Source organism: Apus apus, chromosome 4 (assembly GCF_020740795.1).
Source record: "Apus apus isolate bApuApu2 chromosome 4, bApuApu2.pri.cur, whole genome shotgun sequence".
NCBI lineage: Eukaryota > Metazoa > Chordata > Aves > Apodiformes > Apodidae > Apus > Apus apus.
Window position 1 is genome coordinate 58,525,646 of NC_067285.1, and position 26,589 is coordinate 58,552,234.

General features: G+C 41.7%; 1 protein-coding gene across 3 annotated transcripts in view; it reads right to left on the reverse strand.

Annotated features, from left to right (window-relative positions):
• Positions 1–22,672, reverse strand: part of LRBA (LPS responsive beige-like anchor protein) — a 406,974-nt gene extending 384,302 nt beyond the window's left edge. For all 3 annotated transcript variants that reach the window (XM_051619696.1, XM_051619697.1, XM_051619695.1), the window contains exon 1: positions 22,185–22,672. In XM_051619696.1, coding sequence (XP_051475656.1) covers positions 22,185–22,400 — 216 coding nt within the window. In that variant the 5' untranslated portion in view covers positions 22,401–22,672. The remainder of the gene's footprint in view (positions 1–22,184) is intronic.
• Between the last annotated feature and the right edge of the window lie 3,917 nt (positions 22,673–26,589).

The window sequence follows — 26,589 nt, forward strand, 5'->3', positions numbered from 1 at the left end:
ATATTTCACAAAACACAGGAGTTTTTGTCTACAAGGTTGAGCTGCACTCCATAAGACTCAATGGTACTCATTTTAGTACAGCATTTCCAGCATCTTCAAATCTCTAGCAGAACACCTCATACAAGAAATACTTGTCCTATCAAAATAGCCAAGGAACAGTGGGTATAAGCTAGAATATAGGAAGTTCCAACATGAGGAAAAACTTCTTTACTGTTAGGTTCACAGAGCTCTTGAACAGGCTGCCCAGAGAGGTTGTGGAGCTTCCTCTGGAGACTTTCAAGACTCATCTGAACATGTTTCAGTGTGATCTGCCCTAGGTGGTCCTGCTCTGGCGGGAGGGTTGGTCTCGATGATCTCCTGAGGTCCTTTCCAAGCCCTAACATTCTGTGATTTTAAAAGCTTTTATACTTAAATTTACTGCTACTCAACTGCTTATTGGCAGTTGTTCTGCCTGATCTGCTTTGTGAAGATTTATTATTTACACCTAGTCTGTATACTAACAGCATAAAATATTAGTTCACCTTATGGCCAGTGTTATGCAGGAGAGGTCACATTAACACATCGATTGCTTGGTCTTATAATCTATACTTGACAGTCTTTCAAGGAAGGCTTTTATGGGAAACCATAAATTTTTAAGCACTATTCCAAGATAAGCCTTTCAGAATCTGAGTTTTAGGAAGAATGTTGCTCTTCTCACCATGATACATTGATAGCTTGGTTTTTAACACTAACATATTTGACTGGTCCGCTATTACAACACAACTCTTACCTCTTTTTATTTCAACCACAGCAACTATGTCACAAAACACTGTACTTCTAACTTGCACCATATTGTTACAATGGAATTCTAGTAACTGGCTTTGTTATATACAGTATGATAATTTTCTTATACTTCTATGTAAGACCACAAATTTTAAAAATAAAAAAAACGTATCTGTGGACAAGAGGTGTGCAACACTACAGAGAATAAGATTTGCATCATATGCAAGAACAGTATTTGACAAAAGACCAACAACTCAGACACAAATCAAAAGGACAAGAAAAACAGAACTAAGGTGACACTAAAGAAAAAAGTAATAAAACAGAAGCTATGAGTAATAATAATAAAATAAAAAGATATATATGGTTGAGAAAAGACAAACAGGAAGCCCAGCAATAACTCATGCAAAATATCTATGCTGAGAAATGGATGTTAAAGGCACGTAGCTCTGCAGCCCTACAGCTTTACAGTATAGCCCTCAAACTCACCTGCAAGCTTTTGCTAACAAGGTGAACTTAAATGAAAAGCTAAAAAATGTCTGTAAAACATACTATATAAGTTTTTATCTCAAATTCAAAAAGTTTGAAAATAAATACTTTTAAAAGGTTAGACCAGATCATCCTTGAGGTCCCTTCCAACCTGGCATTCTATGATGTGTAAATTGGTACGTCTTAGTGCGCAGTAAGTATATCGCAGATAGCTTTTAGAAATTTCAATGCAAAACTAACTCAGGTTGATCTCTAAATGTAAACATCTCCATTGTGTTTTCCAGATTCAGTTAATATAAAAACTCAAAGTAAACATCTCATGTCCTCCTACTGGCATTACAGGTGAGCATGCAATTTGTACTACAGAACACTTCTCGTAACTGAAAAAAAAATCAAGCAAGAAACTCAAATACAGATTTTGGCATAACCCCCACATTCTTTCAGCTCCATCAATTTCTAAGTTAGAAACAGCAAGAAATAAAACCTGCCTCTATTTACTCAAACACCTTCAGAAAGTGCAATGAAGTCTTGAAAACTGAATCAAACTTAAGGCCAAAGTTTTCTGCAATAATCTTAAGACGTTCAGAAACTAAGGTATTTTCTGCATAGCAAAGTCTCAATTTTCCTTCTGAAATTTACTATATAGCTGACTTTTTCTTATTCGATATTTACTTAAGACTGAATTATGCAGTATGAATAAAGCAGATTAACATTTTATCCACATTAAGCCTTCTTCAATGTACTAAGTCGGTAGAGGAACACGGATGCCTCATGTATGACTACTCAGTCATACATTTGTAGCATTCTTATTTTATACATTGACATCACTACTTGAATATATTTATACTGTGAAACTGTAGCATTATACACTTATTTAAAAAACAAACAACAGGTTGTTTTGCTTTGTTTCTTTTTTTAACACACCTAAACTAAAATCACAGAATCTTACGGGGTTGGAAGGGACCTCGAAAGATCACCTGGTCCAACCACCCTGCCAGGCAGGATCCCCTAGAGCACATCACACAGGAACGTGCCCAGGAGGGTTTTTAGTGTCTCCAGAGAAGGAGACTCCACAACCTCCCTGGGCAGCCTGTTCCAGTGCTCTGTCACTCTCACAGTAAAGAAGTTTTTTCTCATATTTACATGGAACCTCCTATGCTCCAGTTTGTACCCACTGCCCCTTGTCCTATCACTAGACACTACTGAAAAAAGCCTGGCTCTGTCCTCCTGACAATCCCCCTTATTTGTAAACATTGATGAGGCTGCCCCTCAGTCTCCTCTTCTCCAAGCTGAAGAGACCCAGCTCCCTCAGCCTCTCCTCATAAGGGAGATGTTCCACTCCCTTAATCATCTTTGTGGCTCTTAGCTGGACTCTTTCATGCAGTTCTCTGTCCTTCCTGAACTGAGGGGCCCAGAACTGGACACAATACTCCAGATGCAGCCTCACCAAGGCAGAACAGAGGGGGAGGAAAAACTCCCTTGACCTACTAACCACACCCTTTCTAATACACCCCAGGATGCCATTGGCCTTCTTGGCTACAAGGGCACATTGCTGGCTCAAGGTCATCCTCCTGTCCACCAGGACCCCCAGGTCCCTTTCTCCTACACTGCTCTCCAGCAGGTCAGCCCCCAACCTGTACTGGTGCATGGGGTTGTTCTTCCCCAGAGGCAAGACTCTACACTTGCCCTTGTTGAATTTCATCAAGTTTCTCCCTGCCCAAGTCTCCAACCTGTCTAGGTCTTGCTGAATGGCAGCACAGCCTTCTGGTGTGTCAGCCACACCTCCCAGTTTTGTGTCATCAGCAAACTTGCTGAGGGCACACACTGTTCCCTCATCCAGGTCATTGATGAAAATACTGAACAGTACCAGTCCCATTACCGACCCCTGAGGGACTCCACTAGTCACCAACCTCCAACTACATTTTGTCCCATTGACCACAACTCTCTGACTTCTTCCTTTCAACCAGTTCATGATCCACCTCACTACCTGACCATTAAGAGGACACTTTCTCAGCAAGGATGCTGAAAAAAATCCTGAATAAATCATTGTATTACCAACATTGGGGAAAATACAGTGGCAGAGTATGGAAGATGAAAGGAAAAATATTATTTTCTTCATGTATAATTTTTAAAAGGGATGGAATTGTCTTTTTATTATTGGACTTTTTTTTGCAAAGCATTCAGCACAGAATAATGCAGCACTTAAGTGCTTAAGTTCCTTATTTAAAAATGAACCTAGATTTTTTTTCATCCTTGTTGCCATTCACCTGTCTTTGGCATTACTTTCACCTAAACACAGCTGATCGATGACATATCTGGAATATGAAAGGCTGCTGTGATACAAATACAGACACCATTATTCATCATTTGAAATGTACTTCGATATTAAAAAATCTAACTCTTTCTTCATTCCTTCCTCTCATGCAAATTTCAAGACAAGAGACAGGAAAGGGACTTGTGGAACACATTTCTCTTCTGCAAAACCAAATCCTACTGAAACATTTAAGGAAATGCTCAGGAAGAAAAGGAAAAGTTATGAAGAAAATCAAGTTACATTTATTTGTAATGTTATCAAAGCATGAAGCTAATGTCAACCATACCCTGACAAATACTACCAGCTAAAGTTTGTAACCTTTGTGCAAAGCAATTTACAAACAAGCCAGAAAAGAAAACAGCTTTCAGCATCTAGAATAATTCTAATAAATTACTAACTATTCCATTCCAGTTTTTCTATCAACTCAAGAGATCTCTTTTTTAAAATAAGGTAAACAAAACTTTAAGAGTAAAATTACTTTAAACATAATTGCCCATCTACTTCATTACTGAATTGCAAGTATCTTGCAAGTATCACCTACCCTCCAAACTCAAAAAGTCACCTTAAGCAAGGTTCTTTCTTTGTTTCAAACATTTCCCCTTAAAAGAACTAACTAGAGTGCTAGCCATTATATTCATCACCTAGTTTCTTGTGCTCATGTGCTGCTTGCAAAAGTTTGGAGCTGCTTAACTCTGGAGACTGATACAACTCCTGACACCACGAGAGTAGACAGGAGTTCTCTCTCCTGTATTGGGGCATGCCAAGCAAAGAGGAGAGGCTGCAGCAAAGGACAGCTAAAGCAATGACACAGTTCTTTACTTAACATAAAATACAGATGAAACAGACAGCAGCAACATTCTCTCAGAGAAAAGACACTGGTGGCAATCACTTCATTGCCACCATAGCTCTGCATCGAGAGAAACAAAGAGGAAAGCAGTGGGTTATGGAAAATAAAGCTACAGATAAAAACGTCTCTCCACAGAAGATTCTTAAACTCCTAAAATATGATACAGTCATTTGTGCAGCAACCATTAATTTAACTGTTGTTTATTCCCAGCATCTATTATACTACTATAGCTGTGTTACACATGGCACTACAGATGGTGCTAAATGAATCCAGGTAATCAGAAGAATGCTCTTCTGAGATAACATTAAGAAATGATAAAATTAAATTTATTTTTCTCATTATGTTCCAGTCTCATTTCTCACTGCGTTTAATACAGAACTATTTTCAGATTTATAGAGCAGTAACATTTTTTGAATAAAAAATACATGAATGAAATCAGTCATAAAAAAGGCCCAATACATTACTGGCAAAAAAAAATGAGAAATGCATCCATTTATGGGAGAATTTTAAAGAGTTTCGTTGGGAAGCAGGAGAATATTTCTTTGCTTATGCCTCCTATTACTCTAACAATTAGTAATATATTTTATTCCACTGCATAAGAATGTTACATTTAGGAATTATATTTATATATTTCAACATTTAATGTGTCCATCAATCACCCTACTATAATTAATTCTCTCCCACAAATCCACAACTAGATTCTCATAAATTTTAGATAGTCATCCTAGGGCGTAAAAGTTGTTAATTTTTTCAAATTACAACCACTAGTCCAGTTACCAGTTTAAGGAGTTTTACACATTGGGAGTATCTAATGTAAAAGCTCTTGTTGCTAGCCTCAAATGATTGTTGGCAGTAACCCTGGTTATCACCATCTGCAGTGATGGCAGTGAAGACAGCTGCATCCACAGCAAAGCAAGCCAGATACTTCATATTATAACACATCTGTGCTTCCTCGGACATAATCTTTCACATTTGGGAGCTTGCTGCACAAAACCAGGCAAAGAATAGATTTGTCCACAGTGAATCTCTGCCTCAGGTAACGTACAGGATCTACAAAGAGCTTTAGCTGAAAATAATTACACATTTATGATTTTAGATTTGAAAAGATTGGGGGTTTTATTTCCATCTTGAGAACTTCCTCCATTCAAAGCTGCTTCTTCAGTACATGCACTCCAGAGAATTAGCAGATAAAGTAAAAAACAATTCATTGTTAGGGCCTCCCAAATAGAACCACCTCAGTATTTGCCACGTGATTTCTTTAGTTGTCCTTTGTATTGAAAAATAATTAGTTACTTCTACTTTTTTCTTTTTTAAATAAAAGAAATATTTTGCATTTCTACAACTATTGTTTGTTTTGTAGCAAGCACTGAATTGAAGCTCTAGCAGGAATTTAGTTTTTAGGACACCCAGCTTCAGAAACTTCCATCTGCATAACACAGCAGCAACACGAGATGGACACCGCCTGTCTCCTGCCTTTACAGAAAGAAGCTCCCCACTACATGCTGTCAGTCACCAAGAACAGCTTTTGTGTTCATTTCCTCTTTCATAACTAAACATTATGTAATGTAGCAGTTGGCAATGACATCTCAATAAGATGCTAAAACCCTTGCCTCATTCACTACAGTTAGCAGAAGGTTAACTTCGGGGGGAGAAGGTAGTTTTTTCAACAAAACACACAAGTTTGTCACCCTCCCAACAGATTTAAAAACAAAGAAGTTGTAGCTGCTCAGCCCCAAGTCTACCACAGGACTTCAGTGTTTACACATTTTCTGCAGTGGGAAAAACACAGCTTCATATTCCACATGTCTAAGGTTGTACAACCCTTACTACAGCTTTTTTATCTATAATCCCATTTCAGATTTTAGATTGTTGCTGGATCAGCTAAACAACACTTTTCTGAAGAACTTAAGTTACAGTAGTAACAGTTCACAAATAGCTAAAAAAAAAAACCTATATAGTAAATTACATGCCTGAAAAACTAAACTTTCCCCCCCTTCTTTTCTCCCTAGTAACAAGAAAAGGGCTCTACTTGTGCCAGGGGAGCTTTAGATATTAGAAGAAACTTCTTCACTGAAAGGGTTATCAAGCACTGGAACAGGCTGCCCAAGGATGTGGCTGAATCACCATCCCTGAAGGAGTTTAAAAGCTGTGTCAATGTGGTGCTTAAGGACATGGTTTAACATTGGAATTGGTAGAGTTAGGTCAATGGTTGGTAGAGTTAGGTTATGGTTGGACTCAATCTTAAAGTTGTCTTTTCCAACCAGAATGATTCCGTGATTCTGTTAAATAGCAACCTATATGTACTAAGTACCCCTCAGTGGATGCTTCATTACTTCAGCTAACAGGAGTGGAATCCTGGAATACGTCCTGCAAATATATATATATAAATATATATATGCATATATAAAATGATATATATAATGATATATATAATGATATATATATAATGATAAATATATTTATTTGTATACAATATTTATATTGACAGCTTTTCCTGAAATATATTTACATATTATCTCATTATCATACGATCAGTAAATCCTATGACTTGCTTGAAACAGGGAGACTAGAAGACACGGAAAATCAGCCCTTCATAAGAAGGATAGCTTGTTACTCTTTTGGAATGAGAACCCAGCTTCAGCCTTACAGCCGCCCTGTAGTAGTGATCCTGTTCTTACAAAGGGCTTCACAGTTGAAAAAGAAGGCATTCCTTTGTAGACAAGATCTAAGGAAAGATGGATGCTGCAATTGTATTATTTCATTCTAGTCTGCAATGGTTGTGTGGCTATTTAATGTAAGAGTGATATTCCAAGTTACAACAAATACAATTAGAGCTTTAAATTCAACATTAGACACCACATTTAAAAAGGTACCAGAAAAATTGGTTCCTTTTTCTCTTTCACAAAAAGATCAAGGCTGACACTGCTCTGTGACTTCTAATTAGTAATTGCAACTACTTGTGGCTTCTAATTAGGATAATTTTATGCTACAATATCTTCTGGCGAAACACATGAAACCAGTTTACCAGGACAAGCACAATGAAAAAATAAAAATTTCCTAAAAAATTAAATTAATCTTTGTACTCATGCACATATAATGCATAATTGTCAACACTTTCAGCTTTTCCTGAAATAACAGGTTGATTCCAAAGAATGCTGTCCAGTTCCCTGTCAAGCTTCAAAAACTAAAATGGAAGATGAGCATCACCTCATTCACTAAGCATTTTAAGTTACGAAGATACCTCCATGTCTCTGCACAAACAGCAAGGGATAAAGAGTCCAACTCCCTAAAAACAGCATTCTCCCTGTCTAAACAAATTTGTTTTTTTAAGTACTATTTAGAATGAGAAAGAATACTCTGCTAAAGTAATATGAAATGAAGACAGTAGCAGAAGGCACACAGGGGCTCACAGAAGCAGTAAAGCTATCAAAATTTTGAAAAATATTTATTTCATTCCAAAGTCAAGACTTTGGAATGCAACTTATGTCAAGGTTTGAATCCTGTAAGTGCCACTGGAGTTACAGAAACAAGCACTCCAGCAGATAACAGGACAAAGATAACATTCCAGGTATCACTGGGAACAGACTATGTCATGGTAGGCCCTGACACCCTCTCCCTTCCGAGGCAAAGGCAGAAGAGAAACATTAATAAAGCCACACACTGTGCCACGAAGGTGGAGTTTGTTTTGTTTTTTAAAAAACAAACAAACAAAAAAACATAATGAAAGAAGAATAATGAGGCAGCTCTAGAGTCAGGTAGTAAGCAGTCTTAACTCTTCTTGATTTCCAAGTAGGAAGCACAGTATAACCTGCTGGTCTAAGAAGTGGGAAGCCCTATAGAATTGTCCTCCTTTTCTAGCTCCCAACTCCACTTCCTAGACACCTGGCTCCATCCAGCAGAAAATGTACTTCCTGCTGCTTCGAAAGCAGCAAGAGGCTGTGAGTTAGAAGAGTTTATCTGAACAAAGGCTGAAACCAGACATACGTCTGGGGCACAGTATTATAAAAAAGAAAAAAAAAGAGAAGTCCAGAGAAAATCCTTGAAGACGGTTTAAAACAAAAGACATCATGTATTAACGTATAAGCCACTGACTCTTGAGAGCAACTTTTCAATTGCTTTAAAGTCTTTTCTACTTGTCATTTCAAAATTGAAAATCCTGAAATTCCATCTTGAGGAACCAAACTGATTCTTCCCTGTTTTCACAGTTTAATCCTGAAGATTTGTATTTTAACCCAAGTGATGCAGTCCAGTAGAAGTGAAGATTCCATTGACTTACATTTGGACCAGTTCACAGGGAGAAAAGTAACCGAACATCACCTTTCCAAACATTTAGGCTAAATAGTTTATTTTTTAACTCATAAAAGCTTTTGAAGCAGAAACTTTTTATTGCCAACACTGAAACTACACTATGGATTGTAAAAATAAAAATGAGAAGACAGAACTTCTTACTGACTTAAGTTGCCATTAGAACAAAGGAACTATTGTGAAATAGCACAGAAATCACATCCCAGGAAGAAGGTGTCTTCCAATGGCACTGACTGTTGCACACAGATGCCTTGAGGCACTTCAGTTTGCATCACGTACCCAAAATTACCACTAGCTTCAGTTCTGCCAGCTCTCTACAGTCCTACACATTAATGCTTCAAAAGCAGGTAGCTCCTGTATAGTAGAAGTAGCTTTTTCTAGTCATGTGCTACTCCATGTATCCTTACAATCTTGTAGAAAAATATGGACCTTCATTCCTCTCCCAAGGAAATGTAAATTCAAATAAATGTGCCATATCGATCATTATCACCTACTTGTAGCAAGTAATACTTGATTCAGTTTGCAGAAACTTTGTTGCACCTAAAGAATGAAAAGCAAAGTGGCTTCAAGATGGAGCTCAGAGGGTTGTGATGAGTGGCACAGAGTCTAGTTGGAGGTCCATAACAAGTGGTGTTCCCCAGAGGTCAGTACTGGGTCCAGTTCTTTTCAATATATTTATGAATGACCTGGATGAAGGGATAGAGTGCACCCTCAGCAAGTTTGCTGGTGACACAAAACTGGAAGATATGGCTGGCACACCAGAAGCTGTGCTGCCATCCAGCATGATCTGGACAGGCAGAGAGGAACCTTACAAAATTCAACAAGGACAAGGGTAGGGTACTGCACTGAGGGAGGAGTAGCCCTATGGATCAGTACCTGTTGGGGACTGACCTGCAAGAGAGCAGCTCTGTGGAAAAAGTCATGGGAGTCCTGGTGGACAACAGGATGACCATGAGCTGGCAATGTGCCCTTGTGGCCAAGAAGGCCAATGCCATCCTGGGGTGCACCTAGAAGAGGGTGGCCAGCAGGTCGAGGGGGGTGACTCACCTGGTGAGGTGCATCTCTAGCACTATGTCCAGTTCTGGGCTCCCCAGTTCAAGAAGAACAGGGAACTGCTGGAGGGTACAGCAAGGGCTACAAAGATTATTAGGGGACTAGAATATCTTTCTTATAAGGCTGAAGGACTCGGGTGTTTTTAGTCTGGAGAAGAGTGAAGGGGGATCTTATCAATGCTTATAAATACTAGGAAAGGGTGGGTATCAGGAGGATGGGGCCAGTCTTTTCTCAGTGGAGTCCAGTGACAGGACAAGAGGTAATAAGCACAAACTTGAACACAGGAAGTTCCATCTAAAACTGACGAGGATCTTCTTTACCTTTGAGGGTGGCAGAGCACTGGAACAGGCTGCCCAGAGCAATTGTAGGTCTCTGTCTCTGGAGACATTCAAAAGCCATCTGGACACCATCCTGCGCAACCTGCTCTAGGTGAACCTGCTCTGGTGTGGGGGTTGGACTAGATCATAGATTATCTCCAGACATCCCTTCCAACCCCTAACATTCTGTGATTCTGTTAAAGAACCCAGCCTGACTACTAGGGGCCCTGTGACATTTACATAATTAGCAAATAAAAATAACACTTTCTTCTCCATGTTTTAATGCCACCCATATTTGATACAGAAAATACACAAGCAAGAGACATGAGTGTAACTCCAAGAAGAGTACGCTACCTTATAACGCCAAATGCAATGACTGTATAAATACCTCACTGGCTCACAGCACCAGAACACAGAACCACACCATACAGAGATCACGACTACAGCATGACATATAACAAAGCATTGCCGGAAGACAAAAATAAATGTGCTTGGGTAACTAATATTTATTTAATATGGTTGCCATACATACATTTCATTATTGCATTTTCCTTGACACCACAGTAAATTTAATCAGAGATAGTTAGCTTGCATGCTGGTAATGGACAACAGCTCCTCTTTGGCAAACCATTAACATTTTTAAACCAAGGCACCTTGGCCTTCAAAATTCCAGATTAAGTTTGAGGTTCAAGCATCGGTTCAGGCATCTTTTAATATAAGAATCTGCACATACAATTACTGCAATTGGTAAGTCTTTTACTCTGGTTTGAACCCATTGTTATAGTGATCAATACCTGTTTTAAGAACCCATATGCACTTTCAAGGATTTTTTCCAATGCATGTGGTAAGATCACAGGCAAACAAATCCATTTGGAGGTATCCTTCATAAAAAAACCTCCTAGGCAGAGTTGAGAAATAGAATTCTATCTCTAGCTTCATATATGCAAACAACAGATCTATAGGAAGTATTAAAATTGACTCTTAAAAATTGTGAAATTTAGTACTCAACTGAAAGAATAGAAAAAAGTACTCAAAGCTCTTCACCTCCTTCCCCATTCACCTAACTTTAACAGGAAACTGAAGCATTAAGTTAATTTCTAACTCAGTGCTACAAAAGTCAAAAGTACTGGCAACTCACAGAAGGCACACAGTAAGTATATTTCTAAATTGAAGAGCTATTCCACAAAATAGGTGTCATGCATGCCAGAAAGTGTTCATTAAGCCTATGTGTGACTGGTCCTGTTGCCAGTAATATGCAACATTACTATATTAAAATGCAGGGAAATATCCTGTTCAGGATGATACTGGGCTTTAGATACCCAAGTAGGAAGTTTAATAGGAATGAGCCACGAAATTCTCATTAAACCTTACATGTCAGTTAGCAACAGCTATGAGACACATATACAGTGTCATGCTATAAAGGTAATGAAAGCACAGGTGCTAAACAACATACAACAGATACAAGGTAAGTCAAAATCTACTGAAATAGTTGCCAAGTGTTAGAAACGTCCCTTTACAAGTCACCATCGCTATTCACTCCTGACAAATGACAATTTCAATCTCTTCCTACTAAGGATAGAAGTCAGGGTGGCTCTCATCTCCTGCACAGGTGAGATTTTATTAAACCAGCAAAATTCCCAAAGAGCAATATACATTTCACTTCAAAGGCAGTACATTGGAAGGACACAGGTCTCAGATGAGTCATGGAATACACATCTCCCCAAAGGCAATACCCCTGCCAGTCAGCTGATCCATGGCAGCTGCGGCACACACCGGCATTCACAGCTCCCCAGCCCACTACAAGAACCCAGTGAGGGCTCAGGACTCACTTTTGCTGTCCAGGACCAAGGCAGCAGTTGCCAGGTCACAAAAGATAGGGGGGGGAGCAAGAAAGGACAAAGCAGACTGTCCTGGTGTGAGGTTTAACAGTAGACAACCTAGCATGGGACGTTACTTTGAGGAATAAATGGGTAAGAAAACAAGGCATTATTTTCCCCATGAGCATTTACTGATTTGCATGAAGACAGGAAGCTGCTGGCAGTTTCTGTGCCCAAGAACCCCCTTTTCACAACACTCCATTATTGAGCTGGGCACCAGTGCTACCTTGTCTAGATCAAGAAAATGTGAAGTGTTAAGAACATCAAAGCTTCAGAAGGTGACCTTCGGCTGTAGATTACTAAATGGGTAGAGAACTTTTTGCAATCCCAATTGAAATATTAATTCCCACCATCTCAGTGTTCTCCCATTCTATAACATCAGCAATATATTAAAACACACACGGCTCCCCATCTCACAGTAGCTATTTCAAAGAGCATTCTAAACATGCAGTCACAGTTACTCAGTTTCATGCTCCATATCAGATACCTAAAAGTCAGGCATTACAGAACCTAAATTATACACTGGTACCAGACTCTACAGTATAACGAAGCTCTCACTAGAGGGGAGGGGGAAGCTTGCAAGTTCTTTTCAACCAAGTTCACAACCAAAACTACAGACAAATCACATGCTTAGCTTCAACAAAAGCATTATCAAGAGGCAGATGCTGACTGGACTGATAGTTTCCATTTGTTTATTTAACAGTCATGCACCATTACCAACATAAGTCGTTTGGTTCCTATTTTCCCCCAGATTGCATTGTTTTAAGGCTTATCAGCAATTCTACTTCTGTATCACCAGCCATTTTTTTTTAACTTGTGTCTATGATTCTGCAAAAAGAACCTTTTGGGGGGATTTTGTTGTTTATTTTTGTTTGTTTGTTTTCCAAGCACTACTTGATTTCAAGGTCCACCTCAACCATTACTAATCCTGCAAAAAACAATTGTCATTATGAATGCAGTTTTAGTCCCAAGAAGTGCAAACAGTACAACTTAAAGACTTCTCTAAAAATGGACTACTAAGATTAAAAAGTTGCAGGATCTGCAAAGCTTGTATTTCAGGAATTCTACATGCAACAGGGTTTACCTTATTCTACCAAATACCCATCTTTATCCCAATCATATTTGTGAGAGCAACCAATACAATTCTCATCCAAACCTGCACATTTTGAGAAAAGAGCCTATTTGTTAGAGGTTTATGAAGTAAACATTCAACATCTTTGACACCATATACACATACTTCCCAGGTCACTGCAAAATGCTACTGGTTCTCCTGGTGCTCCTTTGTAAGAGAAATTGCTCTCCCACTGCAGTGACCATCTTACCTGCTGATTATTGTTACCTCTAACCTTCAGCATTTCCAAAAGAGAGAATAAATAAGCTACTGATCACCCTATGCACTGTTACAGTTACTTTTTTACAGGGCTAGTCCAGTATAAAACTAGGAATTTGGAGTATCTAAGTGAGGCTAATAGAACAGACTTCATGTAATCAATGTACTTCTGTCCACACCACAGAGAACAACTGCTGATGGCAAAAAGGGAAGATGAGGGGGGAAGGTTTGACATGAACGCACATAACACACTTCATAGAACAGATGAGTCCTAAGTGGTTACTCTGGTTTTGATTTCCAATTCCAAAGGAAAGCTAAACTAGTAGATCATTAAGTGTCGCTTTCTACAGTTGCATCAACAACATAGAAGTTCTTGCCTGAACAACTCACTCCCAGCTTTTCAGTCACATGAAAAATTATCTGAATTTGCTGTATAGTGCATATGAATTACTTTTACTAGATGTACACAGAATACAAAAACATCAACAGAACTACTCAGATGCAGGCTGCAGTAAAGAGACTTGCTCAAATTCACAAAGCACTTTACAGGAGGCACTAGAGCACATCCGATTCCCACTAGCTATTTTCATTTAAATATCCTCTTAAGGCAGCTATTAACAAGAAAACTATGCCTGGGATGTAGCTGCTCCCAGCTGCCCAGTTATTTCTAGGGGAATTCAGTGCAATGGAAGGCATAAGGTCATCTTCTCCACAAATTAGTTTCTATTTAGAAACTATCTATGCCTATTTGTGAAGCTTTGGAATCTAAAGCACTGTAGCAACGCAAGCTCTTCACAAACCACAAGTTTCTGGTATCAGCGCAAAGACTACAGTGTCTCAGGAAAAGGTACAACTGCAATTCATGCAGTATCATTATTTAGCAAATTTGATTACAGCAGTTCTGCAAGGATGCATCTTGATTGCTATCTGCTTTAAAGATGGAGCATTGCATACTGGAAACTAGTCTCCATTGGCCACACGTGGTATTAAAAAAGCAGGTGGCAACAGTATCCTGCTTTATGCAAACTAGAGCCCTCAGATTCCTGGCAAATGGCCAGAGCTCCCAGCCAGATGAAGTCTGGTTTGCCAAAGAAAAAGAAATTACCCAACTTGGTTTTGGTCAGGCAATATTATGCTCTAGTATGATATCAAGTCTAAAAGAAAAAACTAAAATTGGTTAAAGCAGAAATGTAATTTAAATTAGGGCATCAGTAATTGGGTCAAGCTAATAACAAAAACCATCATGCAAAACGCTCTGAAGAGGCCAGCAGGGCCTCTAGGGGCTTGGGAAGACACAGAAATGGCAGAAAGTTAGCTAACTGTAATTAGTGATTAGCAATAAAAACTTTCTTCCAGATTGACCCACTTAAATAAACAGAAGTTCTTAAAAAAAGATATGCATAAATGTAAGGCATGAAAGACTGAATTTGACAGAAATTATTATTAAAGGGTTTTATACACAGAAACACTGAAGGTAGCAAGTAGTTATTTCACATCCAATGACTAAGCCTATTTAATGACTACATTTATTTAATCTGTAGAACAGATTAAAGCTTCTTCCTTAAGGTTCATAAAGAACTTCATGACAGCATAAAGATAGAAACTATAAATTATTTAATTCACCAATTTATCTATTAAAAAAAGTCAGAACACCATGTCAAGTAGGATACAGTTCAGAATGACTGTGGGTTCATAGGTGATAAAACAAATAAACAGATAGGGAAAGGAACCACAGAGAAAGCTCATTTTTATCTTTCCTCAGACTTGAAATCTTAGTACACAAAAATCAGACCTGATGATTCCCCAAAGACTGGGTTTTCTCAGCAACCCTCATCATCTGAACGCACAATTGACTAGCCACTGAGTATTGAACACTGTAATAAACCAACATAGCCTTAAAAAATAATAAAGTAAATGCCTCCTCTCTGATTTTCCTCAACCTCCAGTATTCAACCAACACAGATACTTCAAAAAACTCACACTACTCTTGAATCTGCACACTTTGGTTCATCCCTCCAATAATCTCTTGCAGTGTCCAGCCTTAATAGCAACCTTCACATGCTATCCACCTATTTCCCTGATGCTTTTGACTAATTTCATTCTACTCCTTAATCCGCAAATGCTTTTCCTGAGCCAGCCCATATGGCCACTTCACTACTGTGCCATCAGCACTACTGGGTCAGGTCAATAGTCCATCTAGCCCAGTATTGTCTGGCAGAGGTGATATAAAATACTACTTAAGAGAGAGCAAAGCAACCACAACAGATACCTGACTCTCTCTCCTTTGTTACAGGACACCAAATAGAAAAATCTGTCATTTAACTGATGCATTCCACTCTAAAGGGGAATTCTAAAAGTATCCTATTAACACATTTTAAACAGGCGTACTTGTAGAATGACTGCTACTTAAAAACTGGCTATCAAATATTGCATTATTAAAGACATATGTAAATGCCTAGTTCAGCTTTGCTTTTTTAGCTTAATTGTAGGTTTGTACAGGGCCTACTAATGGCAGTATGGGATGTCAACTCTTCAGGAAAACATGGAGCACATGTGGTTCACAGGCTTTCACAGACACCTGAAACTTCAGATGGGTCACGAGAAGCTATAAAAAATGGCCAATTAGAGGAAGAAAGAGAAAAACTGAACATTTCCCTGTGTGGTCTTAAAATTTTGTCCTCAGTATTTTATCATCCTACACTCTGTTTTAAGTTACACTCACAGAAGTGAGATGATACCACAGCCAAAGGAAAAATAAGCTCTTCTTCAGAATCCAGACCATTTTATTCTAAATCATCAGCATGTCTAATTAAAGACTCCTATTACCATCTCAATTACTACATTCCATGCCTCCCTCAAATGCCTACAAAATTTACCTAAATTCCTACACTTACTATGCAGGGCAATATTTCCACTAACAACCAAGTAATGTCCAAATTGCATCAATACCTGAAAAAAAAAAACCCACCCCAAATACACATCACTTCAATAATAAGTATATCTGTAACTACTCAGAATACATTGTAACAAGATGGAGGTCTGCAATTCTTATTTTAAGTAAAGGACAAATGACTCCCATTACTCAACAATTTTGAACCAGGTAAAGTCTGGTGAAAGACATCTTTCAGCCTCATTCAGTCAGCTAAATTTACCAAAACATTTAGACATTATGAGGAAATTCTTCATTATGAGGATGGTGAGACAGGGAAGCTGTGATACCTCATCCCTGGAAGTGTTCAAAGGAAGGTTGGGCAGGGCTCTGAACAACCTGATCTAGTGTGGGGTGTCCCTGTGAATGCAGGGGGGTTGGATCTAGATGATGTTTAAGGTCCCTTCCAACCCAAACCTTTCTATGATTCGATGAAATAATCTTTTACTGTTACCAGATCGCGAATTAGATGTCTTCAGAGCCATGAAGATGACTTGCAATCAAGGAAGCTACATTCATTCATCAAACTGGGCACAAGTCTCCCACTGTTAAGGGGCAGGCAAGAAGTTTGCATTTGACGTATTTTATAAAAAGGCTGTTGAGACAGATTGGAAAGCATTACAGATCTTTTGCTGAATTCCAGTCATTCACTGAAAGTAAAGCCATGCATGATCGCTCAGACAGGTGACTGTCTAATTTACTATATTAAAAAAAACAACAAAACCAAAAATCCCCAACACTACAAGCTTGATCCAGCTTATGCCACAGACTCACCTTATCATCTATGCTGTAAATGGACAGAAGTGACTGAACTAGGGTAACTGTAGACAGAGATATACTTACTGGGAACCTACTAGGGAAGACTCCATATATTAAGACATAAACAACATTCAGTGATGCTCTAGAAACTATTTGGCTACTCTCACTTGTCAGCAGCATTGAAAAGCTTATACAGAAAATAAATCCTAGCATTCTCTAAAAAAAATACAGTAAGGTAATGAAACCAATGCATTGGTATGAAGACATTTATGGTGCTTTTTTACTACTGTAGACATTCGCTTCTATCAGCATTAGCTTTGGGTTTTTTCTACAAGAAGGCACATGTAATGAAAGTCTGTGACTAGAGATGAAAAAAGGGGGATTTTTACTTCATAAAATCCATTGTACTACAGTTTCAAAAGCATTCACACCAATTTAGAAACCTGTGGTATCAGCAGATGATGCCGTTAGCTTTCAGTATGAATAATTATAAAGAGCCTATGGTGCAGAAACCATAGCAATAGAGACTTGACAAAAAGAGCAGTGAGCACATGAGCAGAAGGCGAACAAGTGGCAGGCCTAACATTTGTCTCAGATTTGTTCTATAAAACAAGCCAAGTGGGGTTGGGGAAGAAGGTTACTTTAAAAAGAAGAAACATGGAAAGTAAACAGTAGGAATTTTTTTAAGTTATGTTGATTTTTGTTTGTGGTTTTAGCAAAGTCTGCCAGAAATAAGAGGCATGACAAGCAATGTTTTTAAAGTGATTTTAGTCTTTGCTCCTCAGACCCCATTATTTTTCCTCCAAAGGTGATGAAAAATAAAATGTATGTGTCATTTGCACTTTATCACTACAAGACTCTTAATGAGGACCTCATAATCCATGACCAGAATCAGAAGCAAGAGCACATTCTCCTCAACAAAGAGACAGGCAGAACATAAAAAACAGTCTTTGAAACACAGAGTGGAGAGGGTGGAAATTGAACTGAAACAAGTAACTGAATCTGTATCATAGTTAATAGAACAATTAGAAGTGCTAAAGCTTTCTAAACTAAAATTGGATTACAGCAAGGCATGGCACTTCTTCAGAGAAAAGTAGGAAATCTAGACTATCTGCTGTCTCTACAAACTGGTGACTTGAGACCTGTGTAAATTCAGGCATTAAGTCCCCAAACTGAATTTAGCCAACACCACAAAGACAATAGCTGTACAGTCATCTGCTTGAAGCATTTCTTACTGCAAGCCTACTAATGCAGCACAGTTAACCCGTGCACAAACAGCATTACAAACAGAACACTTGTCTGGGAGAGCCCTCTACCCACTGAAAGACAAGGATATCCAGTGACCTAAGTTTTATATATAAACAAGAAACTTGCAATAACTTGGAAACATGACAACATTCACATATGTTAGAAGAACTGAGTAGACCAGAAGCTCCACCCAGGATGTTAATTTAGAAAGGATTTTGCATGACCTCCTGTATTTCCACTGCAGGTTGTGTAGCCTTCAGAACTTCTCTACACCTGAAAATTTCAGATCCTAAAAATCTCCTCTGACACTAGTAGCACCATACAGTAACTAATTTTATATACATATAAAAAAATGTTCTTAAGTTTTCCAATTGCTGAATTATTTCTACTAGTCCATCTGAAAGTTTCTTCATTAGTAACAAGGTCAATGTGTCTTTCTTCTGTTTTACTATGAAAAACACATAGCTATTTTAAGTTAGTAACAGATCCCACTGTGAATAATTTATCTTCCCATTCTATCATCATCTTCTGCCAGGAGGTTTTTTATTTTAATAAAGCTGTGGGGAGGGGGAACAGATATGAAATAATGAACAGGAATTCACCTGATTTGTCTACAAAGGAAACTAAAAGACATATTGCTGCCCAAAGTCAATTAAAACATAATTCACAATGCAGGAGAAATATAGTTTATCTGTCTGTCAGGAAAGTAACAGGACAGATTAATACTTAAATAAGACTGTGCTATCAAAGTATTTAAAGCAGCTTATAACCCTGTGAAAGTCAGTATTTTTCTTCTCAATTTTATGAAGTGCTGAAACACACAAAGCCATATCTAGCATGGGCTGGAAAACTAGGTTCTGAGAGAATAATAACCAAAGCAAATAAATTTTAGTATTTCTAAGAGTAGTAGAATTTCCAAAGACAATGAGACTACTGGGTGTTTGATGCCTGCTAGAACTCAGCTCACCAAGCACTGCTGGACAGAGAAAATGCTATAGGTGGTTCTCAGCTTCAAGATCCAGCACAGCTGGACTGAACAAATTATTTAGTTATCAGGACTACAGAAGCTTAAATTTATTAAATAAGCAGCAAGTCAATTAACATGCACTTTAGATTTTTGACGTTCTGAGGAACACCAAGATAGCACTTTGGGCTTCTCCTTACTCTCCATCACAAAGAAATTCACCATAACCTCCATACGCTACAGTAAGCTTGGAAAGCATAATTAAGAGCAAGATGTTTCCTCAAGAAATAAAAATTAGGTCAGCTAACCTCCCTCTTTAAAAAATAAACTCTTCACATCTGAGAGTGGTTATGCTATGAAGATTAAGTATGCAAAAACACTTTTTGACACAGATTTGTCCAGCCCTCCTCTCTACTCTTGTCTAAAGACATCTCACTTCAGTGATCAAAAAAAATCGCCCATAGAAGAAGCGAGCCAACTGATTTCTGCTGAGGTAGTGCGGTTATGAGTCACCAAACTGAACAAAACCCAACAGGAGAAGATATGTTGGGCTTAACCCCATTAGTAACACCAGAACACAGCATGATTTTCATACCCCAAACTGAACCTGCACACACAAGTAAACTCACTCTAAAAGCTATTGGAAAACAAACTACCAGAAAAGCCATAGCCAAGAATCACTTTTTCATATAGAACTTAAATCTTTTCTGCATACACACACAACAAAGTAAGCACACCTTTGCTTAACCAATACTTCACATGCCTTAAATTCTGATCCGTGTATTTTCAGAGGTACTAATCAACAAAACGAAGAGGTCAATGACGGATGAGTATTGCTTTATGGGGAGACCTCACATCACATAACGCTATATTAAAAAGTCATTTTCACAGTTTTGTTTGCTGGTGGGTTTTTTAAGATTAAAAAACAAAACAACAGACAGAAAATAGATGCTTTGTGTAACACAAACTAGTAGTTTGTTGGCTCATTTGATTTTTTTAAGTAGTCCAGTTTTAATAAAACCATAGCACATCAAGACATCTGTGGGGAACATCCTTCCCAATTAGTCACTAGTTGTTGGTATGTTTTCCCAGGACTCAGAGAAAGTAGGAGACCTAATTTGGGGGGGTTTTCTATTGTCCCAAACGTTTTTGTTCTGATACAATCTAGGTAAAGCATCCTTACTACCAAACTAAAGATTCTGATAAAATAACATGGTACAGGAGAGTGAACTTCAGCCTCCCACATTGAAGGCAAGTGTCCTGGAATGGTTGCGGCATCTTCTCAGAGAGGTCAGGGATGGTGTTTCACTGGCAAAAAAAAGTGAAAACAGTTTCAAAAGTTTCTGGGGCCAAAATGTCTCCCCTAGTTTTACTCAGGCAATGAAGATCCAGGTGAATGCAATCCACAGGTCAAATCATCCACACCTCTTAAATCTAAAATCAAATATTATCTCAATCAAGCTGAACATTTCTTTCCTCTTCTGTCTTTTTGCAGAAAAGGAATCAGTCCCGGGATCAAGAAGCTTTTACATTTTTAATCACTCTGCTGAGCCTCTTTCCACTGCTGCCACAAAACACGCCTCCAGTACAGCACTCAAAAGACCTTGCCAGAAACAAAGTAAAATTTAACACACTCATTAACAACTTCCCCTCACACAAGTGTCCTAAATCGTAAACTGTTTCCCAGAATTTTCCTTTGAACCTCATGTCCATATCTCTCAGAATCCTCTTGACAAAACCCAGTGCTAAGTAACTTGTATCACTTCCTCATACTTGAAGCATCCATGAAACCCCTGATCTGCACTTCATTTTTGCCAGTACTGCAATTCCTCTCTACTGAGACTTTCATCCAAACAATTTAGAGCATCACATTTGTTAATACAAAAATATTCAAAAAGTAAACATTTATCATAACCAAAGAAGATAACATCAAAATCCATTAAACAGACACTGCACAGCTATTTAGTGACCATGAAAACTTGCAAGCAGCGCTGACTATTTCAAGCAAAATACCTGAAATGCAAATAGCATTTAAAAAACAGTATGCCTTTTGCAGCAACTTTCCTTGTTACTGAGCTTTATACCATTACATACACTTACTTCCTGGTTTGTCAGAAGCCACAGATTTAAAGTCAAAGGTGCTCACTAAAAGGAAGGAGGAGGAACAATGAGTATGTTTAGAGATGTTTTGAGACCTTGGAGAACATAGCACAGTATCTCTGTAAACCTCAAGGCAGTTTTCCTCCCAATGTTTTGTCTCCTTCAGAAAGGAAAAACTAACAACTAGCCTAATTGTTTTCATTACAGTCCAGGAAGTGCAACAGCAGTTATTATGTTTACAGGTTCGACAGGAAAAGCTGCATCCTCAATTTTAGCGAGATCTGTTATGACGTATTAAATACATCCATACTGTATTAAAAAAATAGCAGCTGATTACCTAATTCATTAATAAAAAAGGACACTGCAGCCACTGTTCTACTCTTCCCAGCAGGCACAGTCAAGCATTTGAATGAACTGCCACCCCCACCCTCTGTAGACAGAACATGAAAGTTCTGCCCACTCCACAGCAAACAGAGACATAAACACCTGCATGAAAAAAGTTGTTTTGGCTTAAAATAACAACGTTTGTGTTTTGATGACAGTTTAAGTTACTAAATCAACATTTAACTTTCTCCATGAGTACACCTGTTGAATGTTTAAACATAGCAATACTTCTCGATTCTAAATAAAGCAACAATTTATCTGAGGCAAACTCAGGAGGATGCTGTCTAGAGATGTTTCCACTCTCAACAGAGAGGGTCGTATGCTTTCTTTTCAGCTTTTGCGATCCGTAAGCAAAAAGAACCTAAATCAAAACTAGTATGGTGAAAGTGTAAACATGTAAAAAAATACTGACAGAGAAATAACGTCAAAAAAGCATGGGATTCTCCTGCAAGCATATGCTGGGTCGTCTTTTTTTTTTCCTTTCACGCTCAAAAAGGCAATCAACTTACCAGATTAAACACAGTGTCGACTATGTCTCTGTTGGACACTTCACCAACTTCCACCAAGCCTGTCAGCACAGCAAATTTCATCCTGATACCTCGGATGGGGACTCCGGGATTCAAAGGCTGCAGCACATTTCCCCCTTCAGCAGCATTTCCTTCTTTCACCGCTCCTCCTCCATCATCACCTGTTGGCTGAACAACTTGTTTGTCTTCACTCGCCATGGCTAGTTCACTTCAGGTTACGACTTGAAACGCCGGCGGGCACGCTCGCCACTCCGGGAAGAAGGAGAGACCTGGGCTCCCGGGAAGGTAACCGGTGTCCCGCTCCTCCTCGTCAGCTCCGGCTCCTGAGGGAACCCGCGCCGGGCGGGGGCGGGAGGGAGGCAGGCAGGGAGGCAGCCTGGCAGGCAGGGGGAGGACGCGCCCTCAAGTCCCGGCTCCCTCCTCAGCAGGAGGCGTCTGTCAGTAGCTCTCTGTCCTCAGGCAGGTATTTACGGCCCTGAAGGACAACCCCAGATATTTTTCAGGTCGCAAAGAGTGAAGCGTTTCCGCACCAGCCCGAGGGACCCACCTCCACTCAGCCAGCCCGTCCCCCGCGCCGGGCAGGCGGCAGGAGCGCTCACGGCTTTCCCCGAGGAAGCCCGCGCGCTCCCGCAGACCCGCTGCGCGGGGAGACCCGTCGTAAGGGGTTTTAAAGGGTTTGTAAAGGGCAGACGCTCCTCCTTCCCGCCCGGCTCCCCGTCTGCCGCCTCCCCCGCCCCTGCCCCCGGTACGGCCGCCGCCCCGGACAGGTGCAGCGCCCGCCGCCCCGCAACTCGGCACTCACCGCTCGCCGCCGCCGCGGAGGGGCTGCCCCGGCGCCTGGCCCCGGGCTCGGGAAGCGGCCGCTCCGCTCTGCCCCGCTCGCCAGCTGCGGAGGGCGGGCCGCGCAGCGCCGGCCACCCCTCTCTCGGGAAGGCGCCTGAAGTTCCAGCCGCTGCCACCTCACGCCGCCGCCGCGCTCAGCCCCATCGCTTCCTGCCGCCGCTGCCGCCCGCTGCCGCCATGACAGCGCGGAGCCCCCGGAGCGCTGCCGGCCGAGGAGCCCTGCGCCTGCGCGGCCGGGCGCGGAGGGGCGGGGACGCGGCCGCGCGGGGCGGGCGCTGCCGGCTCGCGCACGCCCAGGTGCGACCAGGTGCGCCAGGTGAGCGGCGCGCGCGCGCCCGGGGCGGGGAAGGAGGGAAGGAAGTGCCCGGTTCCCTGCCCCGCGGATGGCGGGCGGCTCCGGCCTCTCCGCTCCCTCCTCCCCGCCCAGCCTCTGCCGGGCGCACCTGGGGCGAGGCTCCTCACCTCGACGCCCCTGGGGCCCCGCAGCTCCTAACGCTGCGTGCAACCTGTCCCGACCCTTACGGGACTGCTGGGTAACTGTCTCAAGCAGTTACTTCTTCTAGAGGGTGCTTGTGCGGTTGTTTCTTGGAGGTTTCTTTAATAATAAAATAAACCACAGGTGAGGAGCAGAACCGGCCTGCAGGAACGAAACCGGTTGCGCGGCTCTGCGTTCAGGGCCCCAAACCGGAGGCAGACGGCGAAGGCAGCAGGTGCCTTTGCAGGGCGGAGATTCACAGGCTCCCGCCGCAGCTCCTGCCGCCGCGGGGGGACCGTGGGGCAGCCGCACAGCCCGGCTCCCCCTGCCCGGTCAGTACGCGATCCTGGGGCGGGGTGAGCTGCTTCCCCACCCTAACTTACAGCCGGGGTGGGTGGGCGTCCTGCCCGCTCCTCCGCCTCCAGGCGCTGCTCTCTGAGGAGCGCAGGGGCTGCGAATACAGGTCCTGCGAGACACCGCCCGGATCTGGCGAGCTGAGGCAAAAGGGGGTGCGAGAGGAAAACTCCCTCTCCTGTTCCAAGTTAAAAGCCCTTCGAAGATAACGCCGGTTGTTTCGGGCTGGCGCCCGAGGCAGCGCGGTGTACGGGAGGGCTGGCGGCTGCCGCGGGGCGCTGGCCCGGTGAGCTCCTCGCGGCCAGGAAGTTCTGGGAAGCAGCATCCCGGCCAAACCCAGCAGGGACGGCCCGGAGAGCCCGCCCGAAACGCTCTCCCGGTCCCGGCGAAGGCGGGGGGAGGGGTGGAAGAGCAAACCACCGGCGCCTCCCCGCCCCCGCCAGGCAGCGACCCAGCCGGTAGCGGCGCCGGGTTCCGGAGCGGGGCGGGTTCGTCCCCGGTGGGCGGGCGGAGGCGCGGCCTGCCCGCCCCGCCCCGCCCCTCGGCAGGGCTCCGGGCCGCAGGGAGGCCATTTCCCGCGGGTGGCTGCGCGGCCGCGGAAGCTCCGCCGGCAACCTCCGGCGGCTCGGGGGGCCGCGGGCGAAGGCGGGTTCCCCACCGAGCGGCCGCGGCGGCGGCCGGGCAAGGCGAAGCGAGCCTGTGGCTACCTCTGCAGGGAGAGAAAGCCGGGCCCGGGGGGCCCTCCCGGCACGGCCGCTGCCCGCGCCGCCCTGGCTCCCGATCTGGCAGCACCGGCCTCCTCAAATCCCCCTCTCGTCCCTGCGCCCCGGTTCTGCCGGGACCTGCTGGGAACCAGTAACACTGATCAAATCGCCTCCGAAAATAACTTAGAGGCACCTTACGCTAGTACAGACACGGTTGCTAAACGTGGGAACCAGCCTGTGGCTGCAGGACCCGTCCCTGCCATTGCGTGCACGGGCACCCGCAGCTGGTCACCCCAACACCGCATCGGTCACCCCCTCGCACCGCTGCGGGCCCTGCTCCTCGCAGCTGTACAGCACCACGACTGCTGCACTTACCCTGCTTCCTACCCGGTGACCTGGGCTACAAGTATGCCTGCATGCGATCTCGGATGCAAGGAACCTTTTGTTTGACCTTTACATTGAACCTATTAATCTGATAATAATTTGAGTATCTGCTGATAAAGAATTAAAGAGGGTCTGCGCCCTGAACTCTTCACTCGAGGAGTCTTCAACTGCACTTTGAATGAGACTGCTTGTGTTAATAAGGATTACACATACTTCTAAAGACTGCAGGATCTACTACCTGCTGTGTCACAGTGAGGCAAGCGGATGAGTTTTAACAAATTCTCACAGAAACGTGACAACATCAAAGATTTCCAAAGGAAAGATCATTCCATGGATGTAGGCATAACTTGCAGATGGATGAAACTGTTTGCATATACACCTCCCTGTTTACACAAGAGGTAACAGGTTTTCTGCAAAATGGCAATGCTCCCAACAAGCATTCCAAATAATACTGTAATTACTAACTATTATTCTAACTGGATGTATTCTTATTAAATAGTATTAATCTTCACATACATTCTACAGACATGTGTAACTGCAAGAAAATTATGTAGGAAGGGACTGGAACGAGCACTGTAAAAAGAAAATATTCCAGTGTGTTCTTATTTTTTGTCCAAAAAACACAGGAAACTTCACACCAATACAAAGTATTGTCTTCCCTGTTGTAAGGAGGGTAACATTTTTATTTGAACCTTTTAACTGGCAGTGGACACCTTTTTGTACATTAGTTTTGCCTACGTGCTTTTAAGTATTCCCTTCCTCCACAGTTTGCCTTTTCATCAGGCTGCCACCAGGCAGAAGGAAGCAGGAATGAAATAATGTTTGGAATTTTTCCTGTACCTGGTAACACAGAGTACAAGTTCTACTTGTAGCCTTTCCTGTTATCTGTGTAGAATGCAACATTTGTTGTTATCTTTTGCTTTCTTGTTTTAACATCACATTAGAAACAAAATAAAACTGAACAGTATTTCTCGACTGGTCTTCATTATTCAAGGCAGCAGGGGATGTGCATCAGTCCAGGTAGATAATGTCCATCAGAGTGCCAGTTTAGAGTTTAAAAGACAATTGGTTGGGTTTTTCAGCCAGCTAAAATTTTCCAGATTCTGTTCTCTCTAGGGGCTGCTTTTACGTTCAAGAAATCCTGGTTGTTGCCAAACACGTCACCCAAGATTTACAGAAACAGACTACATCAGAGAAAAGTTGAACTACAGCTGAGAGTTTGGAGTAAATCCTGCCTTAAACCTTTGCCCTGAGCTTCCCAGTGTGGCTACCAGTCTAATGCTGGTTCTGCTTTCCACGATCCAAGTGCTGAGCTGAAGAACTGCAAAAAATGACCAAAGTTTTCTCAAAACTTTACAGCCAAAAGAAAATCCCAAAGCACGGATTAAAAAAATTATTTAAACACCAGATTGGGAAGAAACTCTGATTTTTTATGGAAGTACCAGTAAAGTCTCTGAACTTAGTTTTAAGTAAATTATACTTTGTTTAAATAAACTTTTCATGTATTGCCATGTCTGCTGGTTTAGAAACTCTACTGACATCTTCTGAGCCTCTATCCAGCACTGCTCAGCCCCCTCCTGGGATGCTGTGTCCCTCTCTAGGTTCCCTGGTACACGAGACACTTGGG